At 35.7% G+C, this 13142-nt stretch overlaps 2 protein-coding genes across 2 annotated transcripts; one reads left to right on the top strand and one right to left on the bottom strand.

The window, feature by feature from the left end:
* Nucleotides 1–2728: 2728 nt before the first annotated feature.
* Nucleotides 2729–8239, top strand: LOC124186240 (protein sarah). The gene is made up of 5 exons (XM_046577768.1): nucleotides 2729–2998; nucleotides 3510–3790; nucleotides 3877–4066; nucleotides 4883–5035; nucleotides 5137–8239. The coding sequence occupies exons 2-5, from the start codon at nucleotides 3530–3532 to the stop codon at nucleotides 5259–5261; spliced, it is 729 nt and encodes a 242-aa protein (XP_046433724.1). The 5' UTR covers nucleotides 2729–2998; nucleotides 3510–3529; the 3' UTR covers nucleotides 5262–8239.
* On the bottom strand, nucleotides 7822–12730 carry LOC124186239 (cullin-5). Its single transcript, XM_046577767.1, has 11 exons — nucleotides 12635–12730; nucleotides 12125–12334; nucleotides 11851–12027; nucleotides 11630–11771; nucleotides 11037–11351; nucleotides 10472–10944; nucleotides 10094–10357; nucleotides 9802–9957; nucleotides 9373–9653; nucleotides 9159–9282; nucleotides 7822–9064 (listed from the first exon to the last, which is right to left on the bottom strand). Exons 1-11 carry the CDS (start codon nucleotides 12665–12667, stop codon nucleotides 8870–8872), a joined length of 2370 nt encoding a protein of 789 aa, XP_046433723.1. The 5' UTR covers nucleotides 12668–12730; the 3' UTR covers nucleotides 7822–8869.
* Nucleotides 12731–13142: the final 412 nt, after the last annotated feature.

The following is a 13142-nucleotide window of genomic DNA, read 5'->3' on the forward strand; positions in this document are numbered from 1 at the left end:
GAATTAATTCTCAGTTAAGTTTTTCTAATTTTCAAAATAAACAACTGCTACTTTATTCAATGTTTCGAATCAAGGGAATTTAAACAGATTACCAATAAAATTTTTCGAATAAAAAAGTAAAAAATAATTCTGAAAATTAAAAATAATTCCTACATCAATTTCTTGGAGTACAATAAGAGATAAAAAACAATTCAGAGTTGATAATTCAATTCTAAATTCAAGTAAGCACTGGCTAATTACCTATCAATGCCAATTTGTACTGATCTACGTAAAAACGACTTTTATCCTGCAAAATTTATAAATTTATGAATAAATAAATATAAAAATAAATAAATTCATAACTAAAGAATTCGTATGAAATGGCAAAACTAGTTTAAATTGATATAGATCACCGTTGAGTATGAAATTGTTATTCGTAGAAAGTTGATTCTGAGATTTGACGAATGTTGCTGTTAACTGAATTGAATGATTTTAATTTCTTTGCAAATTTTGGGCTATAGTTTTCTGCCTTGCTTCACCCATTACTAAAATCATATACATATATGCACATCTAAACTCCTGGTAGTCAAGTTTTTCGATATTTTTCAAAGTTTTAAATTTCATCAATTATTGAATCATTTTGCACTCAATCATCAACTTTCTTTTTTTGTCATGTGTATCAAATTCTGAAGCCTCGTGTTTCTACTTTTTGCGCCGACACGTTTTTCACTTGACGATAATAAAAATCTATCACACGCACTTGTAACACTAAATATTAAACGAAAAAAAAATTTTCGTACGATAAGGATGACTACGGTTTGTGACAAAGTGAAATAGTGTTCATATTCAAATCATCTCATTACACACCGATCGGGACATTTGCTTTTCGGTTGAATAGTTCACCATAAAATTATTTCAAATCAACGAGCCGTTAATTTTTCAGAAAATTAATCACCAGCTGAAGTTAAAAAGTTGCCCAATTAATTTGGCCAACATTTGAAACGCTTAAAAACTTTTTCTGTTGCCGCTTTGACATTAGTAACTAAATTACAAATGTAAGTTTCGAATAATTTTGTCATGGTATAACTGAAAATTTTCAAATAGTGGACAGTTGGAAATAATCAGTGATTTTAAATTCATGCGACTCACCGACGCTACATCTTGAATATCGGTCCAGCCTCACCGTCTCAAGTGTATCCTTTCTGGCGTGAATTAAATATTCCTCCGGAGAACACTGAATAAATTTTATATTCCTGTGGAGAACACTCACCAAATTTTGTATTGCACTCGGAATTATCACTGAAATGGCAATCGAATCGATAACTGCATCACGCAACAAAGAATATCACCGATGGAGAGCCCACGATAATTTTTCACCCGGCAAATATAATAAACTCGTTCTCTAAAATACGCACTGCACTTGCTAAGATTCAACGTAACTACATTTTGATTAGAAGATCGAGTACAGAGGATTCGGACTTGCGTAAATAATCTCGAATGTTACCTGAGTTTAACTCGCAACGAAGGAAAATTGACGGTGTGAATTTTTCGTAGCCTAAGCGACTTCGCGGTGCCAGTTGACTGCTATATTTATATCTCTGCGACCCGAATCACTGCACGCGACAAATTTCGAATCTAAAACAGAATATTCTCGCCTACTTTTCATATTTCTTTCACTTCAATAACGAGAAAAAACAATCTTACGATAACGGCACCCCAAGACCCGTCCGTTAAACTGGAGATGAGAAGAAAAATTTTCTACCGATTGTCAGTTGTTTGTAGCCGAACGACCCGAACTTTGCTGCATAACTCGCGAATCCCGCCAAAATACATCGACCACGAAGTAAGGCGTTGACAAAGAATTGATAACGAATGCCAATTGAATGCGCTTTAGCTATTACCAACTTTCTTTCAAAATTCCATGATGTTATTCTGATCTTTGTTCTGTACAATATATTTACAACCTGAGTAAGTCTCGAATAAAACTTCCATCTTACGTTGATAAAACCGGACAACGGCCATCGTGAGATTATTTTTTTCAGTTGATTTTGGACATCAAATTAATGAACATTTACACTCACAATTATCTTCCTAGTCACGGAAAATCGCCATGTGAATCACTTAAGTCAGTACATACTCAATACACATATCTGAACATGAAATTGGACATGATTTTAAAGTAAATATGGCGTAATTGAAATTACTGAATTTTTTCGCCCTCGGCGTTAGATTCAAAACTGCAAGACAGACAACTTCTGGTCACTGCGCTGCCGAGTTTGTGAGTAGCTCTGCCAGGCTCTGCCCTGTCCTAGGAAGTTTTTAGCGCTGCCAGCCAGTTCGGAACGCACCGTAATGTCAACATTTCAGATCTCTTATCTTTTTTCAACCTGCAAGATAAAAAAAAAACAAAACATGTACGTCGGTAATATGCATAGGGATAAGGATGAATGAGCGTATTTCGAAATGTGTTGCGCACAGGCGATATTTCGGAACGTTCTGAAAGGGGTAGAGCCTGGACATAAAAAAAGACGATTATAAGGGGCCGATATCATTAATCCAGTCATCGTATCCGCTAATACTTTGATTCGAGACGCGTGGCAGCAAAATTCTTTGTTACTACGGGTTATTTGGCTGGGAGATTGGCCATATTTGGCTACCTGTGCTCTTCTTGTGGCGGCTTGTGGTACTACTTATCTGGTAACCCTGGATTCTGGCATACGACATTAGGATGCTACCTTCGTGTCTGTAGGCTCAATGGGTAATCTACCGCTGATCGGTCTAGATTCAACAACAATAAAAATAATATAAATACATTGACAAATTTGAAAGGGCAAAGGCGTCCTGAAATAATCGAATAGGAGGTTCGTACAGCCGTGTAAACACGAGCAGTGTGTTAATTAGCAGACGGTCGGCAGTTCGCTCGGACGAATTGACAGATTGTTGTGTGATTTCTTCTCGAAAGAGAAGAGAAGTCGGACTGAAACTGCATTCGTTACGCGGACACAACGTCTGAAGACAGGTAAATTACAGGGAAATGAATTATATCCGACTATTCTTTGTACACAATGATAATTAACAACAATCTTTTGAATCTTGATCGATACCAATTGACGACGATATTATCGCCCCGATAATTCGCCTCGTAAAATTCGAAAACAATCGTAAAACAGCCCGCATGCAACAACAATAATTCTACTCGTAATCATCATTGAATGTGTTTTCATCTGTCATCCTCGCGTTTCGTCGCCGTGAAATCAGGGTAAAATTTTCCAGTTAGCTTCTTTCAATTTACTCTCCATCCGTTCAAATTCCTGGTTGAAAATTTTGTCGTTACGACCTGAATTCTTTTATATATATGAAAAATTATAGATAAAATGCCACTGTAAAATTCAAGCTAACTAGCCTCTCGTCTGTGTCGGTAGTAATCTTTGCCACTTGGAATATAACTGGCGTGGAATCCGTAAGAAAATTTTGTACCACATTGTACAGGTGTATCCCCTTTTGTCATGATTGCTTTTCTTCATTCACAGTTCTACTCCAGGGGGTAAAAATGGAGGATAAACGAGAGGCGAACCTCGATAGTGAGCATGGGTCCTCGGAGAATACGGAGAATATAATAATTAACGAGGTCGACGGCCTGCCAAACTTGCATCCCAATTACCAACAGCTCGAACTAGAATTGGAAGCTGACCAGGATCGCGGAGACGCGAACATGAGAACGATAGACGAATTAGTCAGAGACGAAGATCTCCCAACTTCAGTAATTGTCACCAATGTAGACCCCAGAGTTTTCAAAGATCCTCAGATAATGGTGACTATTCTTTGATAAAAATCTTCAAAATCCAAGAATCTATCGCTCAAGTTTTCTCAACTTAAATCTGTCTTTCTTATTCACAGAGTGGCATAGAAACACTGTTCAAACAGTTCGGAGAAAACGCCACTTTTCAGTACTTCAGATCTTTCAGACGAATGAGGGTCAACTACAGTTCGCCCAGCGCCGCTGCTCATGCCAGGATACAGCTGCACCAAACACGTTATGGAGAGACGGATATCAACTGCTACTTTGCTCAACCTGTCACGCCAATAGGTTCACAGTTCCTAATATTATTCACTCATTTTTTATTTATGTGATTTACCCAGAATTTCAATCGCCCAGTAATATTTGACAAATTTTGCTTGAAAACGTTATGCATTTTGGTACAAGCTTCAAAAAGTTTTTAAACCAATTTACTAACAAGGTTGAAATTAGAAGCGTTACAGCTTTTAGTACCTAAACCAATTGAGTATGCAGTAATCCTGCTTGACGTATTCATGAGTTTCTTTGCATAAAGTTTTTGAAGTAGCAAGGAAGCAGCCCAAGCACATCGACCAATTTAGAAATCAAGTTTTTCCATTCCGAGAAAACACTTCTGTATTTGGAAAAGATTTTCCTTGTGCCATCAAATATTTAACCTTTTTTCCAACATTTTTCTATGCCTTCTCACCTGCAGCGATATTTGTTATGCACAAGGTTCATAACAGAAAAGTTTTATTTAACACAGAGACCATTTAGTAAAGAGAAAAAACATGTTTATTTTTCAAATTTAATGACTAAAACTTGAGTCTCAGAATATTTGTAACTGCTCTGTCACTTAGCCTGTAATATTTATGCAACATTCTCTGTCTATTTATGAAACAACATTTTGTCCACTTCCTCATTTTACAAGTAATTATTGGATAAAGAGTGTTTGAAAATTTTAAAAATCATTAAATCCAATATTACTGATGAAGTTGTTATCAATTCAGTCTTTTGCTTAGTAACTAATTTTTACTTTAGCTTCTATTTTGACCAGAAATCGAGTTGTTAGGACTTCTAAAACCTGATAACTCTTTTGCAAATAATGAATTAATGACTCGATTTTAGATATGGAAGATCAGCATCTCCACCCACCAGCACCAACTAAACAGTTCCTAATTTCACCTCCGGCATCACCGCCAGTTGGTTGGGAGCCTCGGGAAGAAGGCGAGCCGCTTGTGAACCATGATTTACTCGCAGCAATTGCCAACCTATCACCAGGTCTCAGATTTACTTACGCTTTACAATGAAAAGTATCTTTGTTCCTTACTCAGCATAAAATGTTTTATATTGGCTTGAGTTTATCAACGTATTTGTTTCAGGTGCGACCCACGAACTCCATCCAGGCGGATCTGGTCAACCTGGTATAGTTGTCCACGTCTGTGAGACAACGAATCCTATGAAAAGTGGTCCTCGTATACAGCACACACGTTGTCCAGAGTATTAACTTTCCGTAAAACGTTTATTTCTTATCTTTATTGATCGTCCACTGGACGATATTGAATTGCTTACTCCATCCAAACGGCGAGAAGATAATTCATAATCATAAATTATCGCATAGCGAAGTCATGTTTTGCAACAGATAATATATGGTGTTTACAATAAAAGCTTTAACAAATCTGTAAATAAAGAGAAAAAATAGGTAATTTAAAATTGTTATTTATCGCAATTTTCAAATGGTGCACCAAACATGCGTTGCCATGAGGTCGTTCATTGAGTATTTATTATAAATCTTGAGTAATGTAAAATAGGACTTTCTCGTTAAAGAAAATTGATATTATGCATAAATTTAATTTGTATAATAATGCTAAATTTTTTTTCTTGTTCGTTACGAAAGCACGTATTTTGTCGATTTCTTTAAGTATATTCCTTCCATTTCCGGTTAGGAAGAATTGAAATATCTAAAATACTGAAATATTGATCTTTTGTCTGTTCGAATTTCGCGAAAACATAGTTTACTTGGATGATCATTCGAAAGTTGCATGTAACTTAGGGTATGGTAAATTACTGGTTCTAGCTAGCACCATGACAAAATATGGCTTAGCATTGCATTGCCCCCCCGCCCCGAAATCCTTTAATAATAATCGTTAATTGTCTCGACGTCATTAACAGTGATGACATTTGTTGTTACGATTAACATTATTTTTGTTAATGTGTAAAAGCTACGCGAAGCCGAAAATTTTTTCTATATTTCAGTGTTGACTATTGAAATTCTAATAATCATTATTAGTCGGAACATTCAATTATTAAACGTTGATTACAACGTTCGGAGAAAATTCATATGTATTACTAGGTACATACTTAGAACAGTTCCGCAAAGCTAGGCCAGGTCTTACTACGTGTTTAAATCTCACAGTTAGGTATTACAAAAAAAATTTTCAAAAATATTTTGTGTCATTAATCTGGATAGTAATTCCAATATAAGAAAACTCTAGAGGCGGGTGGATGAAACCGATTAGGTCTATTTCAATTATGCTTTTTCTTGGATAAATGGATAACAGCTCAAAAGGCAAAGTGAGAAACCAAATTATATTGCTGAGAAATTGGGAATTTCCGGTCTATATACCTGTCCTAATAAAGTGCACCACTACGGTGGTTGAGTCATCAAATCGAGCTTGTTTATGAGGTATTTGTAACTTGAGTTACAAAGAGAATAGACGAAAAAATTTAAACAGCCAAGTGGCTTCTCCTCGTATTCAATGTAACTTTGGAGATGTTGCATTTTGATGTTGAAATGAGTGTGTGAATGTCTTCTTGTATGTTTTAAATCTATTGTATATATATACAATTATCTACATGATACATATCAGGTGAAACGAAAAAAACTTGTTCAGTTTGAAACAATCAATTTCGCAAAAGTTCACGGTATCGTTAGCGAAAATGTTTTTGTTTTAGATAAAGCGATAGAAGTGGAAATCATTTCTCGTGAAAAAAAAGAGATTCAAATATTGTATTCGACAGAATTCCAAATTACGCTATACCTATTATACACTCATTAAATCTATATTAGCAATCTGATCTTTGATTGTCGAATTTTTTTTTACCAACTCTATACACGTTCCTTCCATTAATTCGTTTTAACATTTGCTTATCATTATACAATGATATATCAAACTGAACACGTTTCTTTTAAAATACTTGATATATTACGTCACTTTTTCTGCATATAGTTATTACTTAAGATCAATTATGCATTAAGTTGTATTTAAAATATTTAGGGATCCATTCAGACGGATTGTTGTTGAAAAGAAAAAAGAAAAAGAAAAAAAATTAATCTAAACACGGCCTCTTAATGTTTAAGATTGAATTCGTGAAAATAAAGTTCATAAAAACAAAGATTTTTCTCTCGATTACCGCCAGCTGTGTTTGTATTATTTTATAGTTACAAAGAAATATGTACCGCATTTATAAATCGGTCTCAGATATTATATCTATAATATTAAAAAGCTTACTCGTTAGGAAATCAGTCATCGAACTATGTATTTAATAGGCAATTAGAACAGTTGACTGTTGATGAAATAAATGATAAAAATAAACTCTGCTAATATCTGCTGGAAATTAGAGCTGACAAAAAAAATAAAAATTATTTTTACTCACATATGTATATTTGAACACGATTGTAAGCTACGCAGATTAATATCGTGATGGAGAAAAGAAATTTTATAGTTCCTGTAAAAAGATTGTATATTTCAATACGAAATATGCATAAAAAATTTTGCGCGAAATATTGATAATTAAATCATATTCATAATAAAGGGCGATAAATGTGTGTCAAATCATTTTCTTTTTTTTTTTTTTCTTTTCTAAACAATGTAAGAATTGCAATAGAGCCGAATGACATACATATAAGATAGTTGCATAGTAAAATCTATCGTCAACCTGTCAATTTATATTTGAAAAGATAGTCCATATGGTTCGGGGAATTATTAATTTTCATTCAGTCTTACTTTCAGTTAAATGAATCCTTTTTGTCACAGATTGGAACGAATTTACAAGAAGTGCTTGTGTATGTTTTGAAGCGATTTATTATTCAAACGGAAGTAGGACTTTCTTTATTATCATGAATTGCAATTTTTATTTTCATTTGATATGTCAAACAATAGTATGCTCAATGAGTAAAGATTTGGTAAATGTAATATCATTTACCACGTTATACATGCCACAAGTTTGTCTTGAAAAATGCCATTTTTTTTCGCTTCCAATTCATGGGGAATCACAAGTTCTATATTTTACAATCTGGTACAATTTTTTAAAATATTACCGAGGCTTTATACAATATGCAGATTTGAATCGATGCAGCTTACGTAGAATACATTTTTTCTTCGTCACTAGTTTACACGCATAAAACTCAAAGATTTTCTCTAAAATACCATTAACATCGTATTTCATATTCCACCTTCCAGTAAAAAAAAAGAAAAAAAAGAAATAAAAATCGGTGGAACTTGGATAGCGTTGTACGTCATTATGTCGCTGACAATATACATACCTATACTTAGATATGAAAATAGGAGAAAAAATAGGTGGATACTCGGATTTGACAACAATACGTTCGTCGCTGAGACTTTAACCGGCTAGCAAATATAATGTCCTTATATACACTATACAAATATAATAGCCCGGTCGATCGTAGAACAAACAGTTCTTAGAAATTAGTCCGAATATTTTAGTTTAAACAGTAAAACTGAGATTACCGTCAACCTCCGTTCTGTATAAGTAATTACTAGTGCTGTCGATACGTTGACGAAGTCAAACGGGGAAAAAGAAAAAAATTCATTCGTTGACTTGACGCTTACCTAAATCTGATACGTATGCAACGATTATACCACTAGATACATTACAGTGTTTAATTTGATTCTACGATACGTTAACTGGACTGCTATGGTATGTGACTCTTTCCTAATCAGTTGATTATTTACTTCCAGATACACGGACCATAGTCATATCTCATGGTTATATTCGTCAGCATACACATCTAACCGAGGAAAACTGAACTTTATATAAAAATATAGTACTGAATACTTAAAAAATTCTGTTTGCACATGTGTTGGTTATTGGTTACGCCATGTAAACAAAAGTATTGATGTCATCCTCATGCCTCCGAATGTATTTGTGCTCTATTAGCCACTCAATTTGTTCTTTGATCATCTTTTTACTCGGCAGGAACATATTTTTCAATATATCGACCAATTCCGTCTGCAATTGGGCGTTATTTATCGTCTTTCGCATTTTCAAAATTTTAATGATAGCTTCCTGTAAAATATTAAAACGAATTAATTCGAGAACAATCTAAACATCGAAATGTTCTTTTCACTCTCTATTTTGTTCGACATTAGAAAAATCATACCTGTACTCGCAATATCCTTAGCTGTACGATAGATTGGTTGTCCTCTTCTTTGCTTCGTTCGGTTGACAGTTGTAACCGACCAATCAAATTGATCTTCCCCCTCTTCTGCAACTTCCCATTTTTTCTAACAAATGATAATTTATTTCGATTAGGAATAAGCACACATTATTTCCGTCTGATTCTTCGGAGATTTCACTCATTTATTTTTACTCACACAATAGCAAATTCGTGATTCACCCAGAAACGAGTGTCATGCGCGAATTCTTTCGGGCTGTAAGTGCTAGGTTCGACTAGAAGGAGTTGACGTCTAAGTTTAGGAAAAGCGCACAATGACCACAGTGTACGCCTTAATTCTGTATCTGGTAACTCGGTTGCTAATCGAAGATTTTCGTATGAAATCTTTTCGAAAGGTCGTTGATTCCAAGCAAATAGAACAGCCATTTGAAATGTTGTCACGTCAACATCAAATCGCCCCATTTTATTGCAAAACGTTATCTGTAAACTCATTTTATGTTATTGCCTGTTTGAATCCTTGAGATTGTGCAGTATTGATGTTTACTTAGACTACAAACCGGATTGTAATTTGCACATAGTGCTAAGAAAAGTTTTTAAATCAACTTCTTATAAATGTAAATGCATTTACCGTTCCATTTGACATGTGATGATACCATTGCAGTTTACGGCCACTGTGCTTCTTTTTGTAAAACTCTTCAACTTCGGGGATGTAATCTTCTAATTGAAGGGGTAAACTGACAGTTACACGCTCGCTGCCTCTTGCCCATGCGCCAGCATTCAATATCTATTGCAAAATGCATATAAATGATTGATAAATATATTTTGTATAATGTAAGACAGTGAACAAGGTGAATAGTGGAGAAACGAAAGTACGACTCCTAAAATAATAAAAAAAAAAAACACAACTTGATTTGCTTCACCTTTATATTAATGCTGTCGGCAATGGTAGCGCGGCACTGTTCTTTGAATTGTTGATTGAGATCTTGGGAAATTTTAACGTCTTGGAACATGCGTGCTAATTTATTTACATAGTCCGCAGGCATGCCGACTTCTCGTAACCACTCCACCATATTTTCTTCCTTCTCAGAATCTGCTGAAGTATCCAGAATCAATCTCCGAGTGAGGTGAGCCTTATGGTATCTCATGAATACGTCTTTGTTTTGAACGTACTTTAGCACGAGCAGCTAGAATAAAATTTGAATATTGTGATGTTTACATTTCACTTCAATGATCGCAAAGCACTTAGCCAATAGCACTTAAACATCCCCTGGAAATATATGAATCACAACTGAGCTCACCACGTCCCGAAGTTTGCTCTCGATTTCATCCGAAGTAAGTTTCTTACTTAACGGTGTTTTTCTGAGCAACATATCGCAGTAATTTGCCAGTAGTTCAGGACACTTGGATTCTGGCTGTCCATTATTGCTGTTTACAGGTTTAGTTGGGACGACTGGAGCAGTTACACCAGTACCTTGTCTAACAGGCAATTCAAGTCTGAATACAGTTGAATCATTGACAACTAATTTATATGCCTTGTCTCTGGCTGTGAGGAATCGCGGATCGTCGTCAAAAGCCTCCTTAACCAGAGTAGAAAATCGTCTAAAGAGATCCAACAATCTTTCTACATATTTCTCAGAGTCTTGGGTTATCACATCGACTGCTGCCATCATATCGGCAAGACCGGCACTCGCTATGTGATCTTCCAGGTCTTTTAACATTGGACTCACTCCATCTGGTACGCGATCCATCAACTTGAGCATGAGTCTGAGCTCTGTAAATAAAAATTGTGTGAAAAATTTGTAATGTATTTAATGTTAGCAAAGTTTATATTGTCTAAGATTATTAGTCTCTTTCTCAAATTACTTTCTGTTTCATGATGCTGAATCATGCGAGGACATTCGGCAAGAATGGCTGACTTGAAGGTAGCGACAAGTACAGAAACACAGCAATCCGTCAACAACTGTACACTTGCACTATTTGGCTCCAAATATTTTTGAGCTCTCAATTCTTCTTCTCTCAACTTTACCTCTGCATATCGCATGTAAGTCTCTACTCCATGCAGAGAAAGTTGCTCAGGAGCTTTTATTTTGTAAAATTCTTCCGTGGCTTTTATGTAGGATGCCTCAAAATTATCTCTGTATATTTGCAGCTTGTCCATTGTATTTGAACACAGATTAACTGTAAGAGTCAAAAGTGAAATTAACAATTAATCTTCAACTTTACTTTTAATTTTCTGAAATATAAGTCAGGATTTATTTTAACAAGACATCCTATAAAACGTTCTACATCAAGTTTTCCACTTCAGATTATAGTTCAAGTTTTGTTTGAGACAATATTATTCTTACAATAACTATTGTTGAATCAATAATGTCTTTGATTGAATTAATTGTGAAATTTTCTTTTTAATTCCCATTCGTTTTTACTGAAAACTCCTCTTTCACTTGCATAGGCCTCACCATAAGATTCTCTAACACCAATGACCAACTGCGAATCAAACGCCTCCCCATTTCTTTCCGCCCGCACCAGCTTCATGGCTGAATCCTGTAGCCTTTGTTTTATGTCTCCAAATATACTCTGGTTCCAACTGTCCAGCATCAACTATTGCTCAGAAATAAATATTGACTTGATTAATAAATCTAGCAGCAGAAAGCCATCAAAAATAAGGAATGAGTATTACCTTTCTAACTATACTTTCCTCCGCTTGATTCCTTTTCTGTGTACTAGTCTTTCCAGCAAGCGAAGTCTCCAGTTGCCTAAACGGTGTTGGCAAATAATTACATTGGGTAAAAAATTTGCGCCACTCAGTTATGTAGGCTTTAAGCAACGCCTGCTCTTCCTGATGCGCCAATACTCTCTGAATCAACGTAAGGCAAGGATTATAACATACATAAATTGGAAGCGAGTCGCTCGCAGATTCCGAGAGGGAAAATGCTAATTACAACATTGATTACCTGCTGTGCTTGTTGTATGAAATCCATTATGTCCACTTTGAGAGTGTCCCTTAATTTGGGAGGACCTTTGTCGTCCCATAGACAGACCAAGTGAACTGAATAAAATAGATCCTGCCATTCCCCTTGTGTAACAGCTTCTTGTTTCAGTAATTTCAATATTACCGGGCGCATGCATGGCCATTTTCCTGCGAAGCTAAACTGATTCCGGTCCTGCATAAATAGACGATGAAAAACGAGATCAGTAGGCACGCACGTGAGAAATTTTGAATATTTCGTGATGAATAGTATCAGCTTAGTCGCAATTCACTCAATATCGGCGGTTTGTTCAGTGATCGAATTTGATTTTCAATGCCAGATGAGTCATTTTCAGTCGAATAGCTCGAGTATCATGGGAATTCGTTCGCCCAAAATTTGGGTCTACTCAGTTGTTGGTGATTGATATTTTCTCCGTCATTAGCAAAATCCCTTCACCGTTTACCTATTATTTGCGGTTATTTAATGACAACTAACCTTTAACATCGCCGCCATACTAGTTTTTGACATGTTATAACTAGTTGCTTTCCCCCATTTTCTTCAAAGCCAGCTGCAGCGAGGAGCCTGAGATAGCCTACACTAGCATTTTTCGCGTCCCTGATATCATAGCGCCCTCTATGAGAAATTCATTTTTAGGACTAATTTCCACGGTGTTCGGTCGGTACGCATGTGTCAGTAGGTGACCAATACTCTGCCGTGGACTGAACTCTGCCGTTGTCAGCATAAGATATAGAACACCCTGATACCCGGTCGTAGACGAAACGGACGAAACTGAACAATTTACAAACATTTACGGCCCCCGTGATTCTAAATACGGTAGAATGCTAATCGCTTACCAACATTCGATTACTGAACATGCACCTCGAAGATTTGTTCCAAATACCTATTTCGTGACTGATAGCGCTACAAAATAGAGAACACAAAAAACGTGAACGGTGGGCTCTCTCAGGATTCTCTCTGCCAGGCACCAGTGAGACAGCCCTGC

Source organism: Neodiprion fabricii, chromosome 7, assembly GCF_021155785.1.
Source record: "Neodiprion fabricii isolate iyNeoFabr1 chromosome 7, iyNeoFabr1.1, whole genome shotgun sequence".
NCBI classification, from domain to species: domain Eukaryota; kingdom Metazoa; phylum Arthropoda; class Insecta; order Hymenoptera; family Diprionidae; genus Neodiprion; species Neodiprion fabricii.

Bases quoted from the DNA above. Each gene is read 5' to 3' on its own strand.
- LOC124186240 (XM_046577768.1), top strand. From the start codon at position 3,530: ATGGAGGATAAACGAGAGGCGAACCTCGATAGTGAGCATGGGTCCTCG. The intron at 4,067-4,882 runs GTTCACAGTTCC...ACTCGATTTTAG, and splicing joins TCAACCTGTCACGCCAATAG to ATATGGAAGATCAGCATCTC. The intron at 5,036-5,136 runs GTCTCAGATTTA...TATTTGTTTCAG, and splicing joins AATTGCCAACCTATCACCAG to GTGCGACCCACGAACTCCAT.
- LOC124186239 (XM_046577767.1), bottom strand. From the start codon at position 12,667: ATGTCAAAAACTAGTATGGCGGCGATGTTAAAG. The intron at 10,358-10,471 runs GTGAGCTCAGTT...ATTTTATTCTAG, and splicing joins AGAGCAAACTTCGGGACGTG to CTGCTCGTGCTAAAGTACGT. The intron at 9,654-9,801 runs GTAAATGCATTT...ATGAGTTTACAG, and splicing joins ATCACATGTCAAATGGAACG to ATAACGTTTTGCAATAAAAT.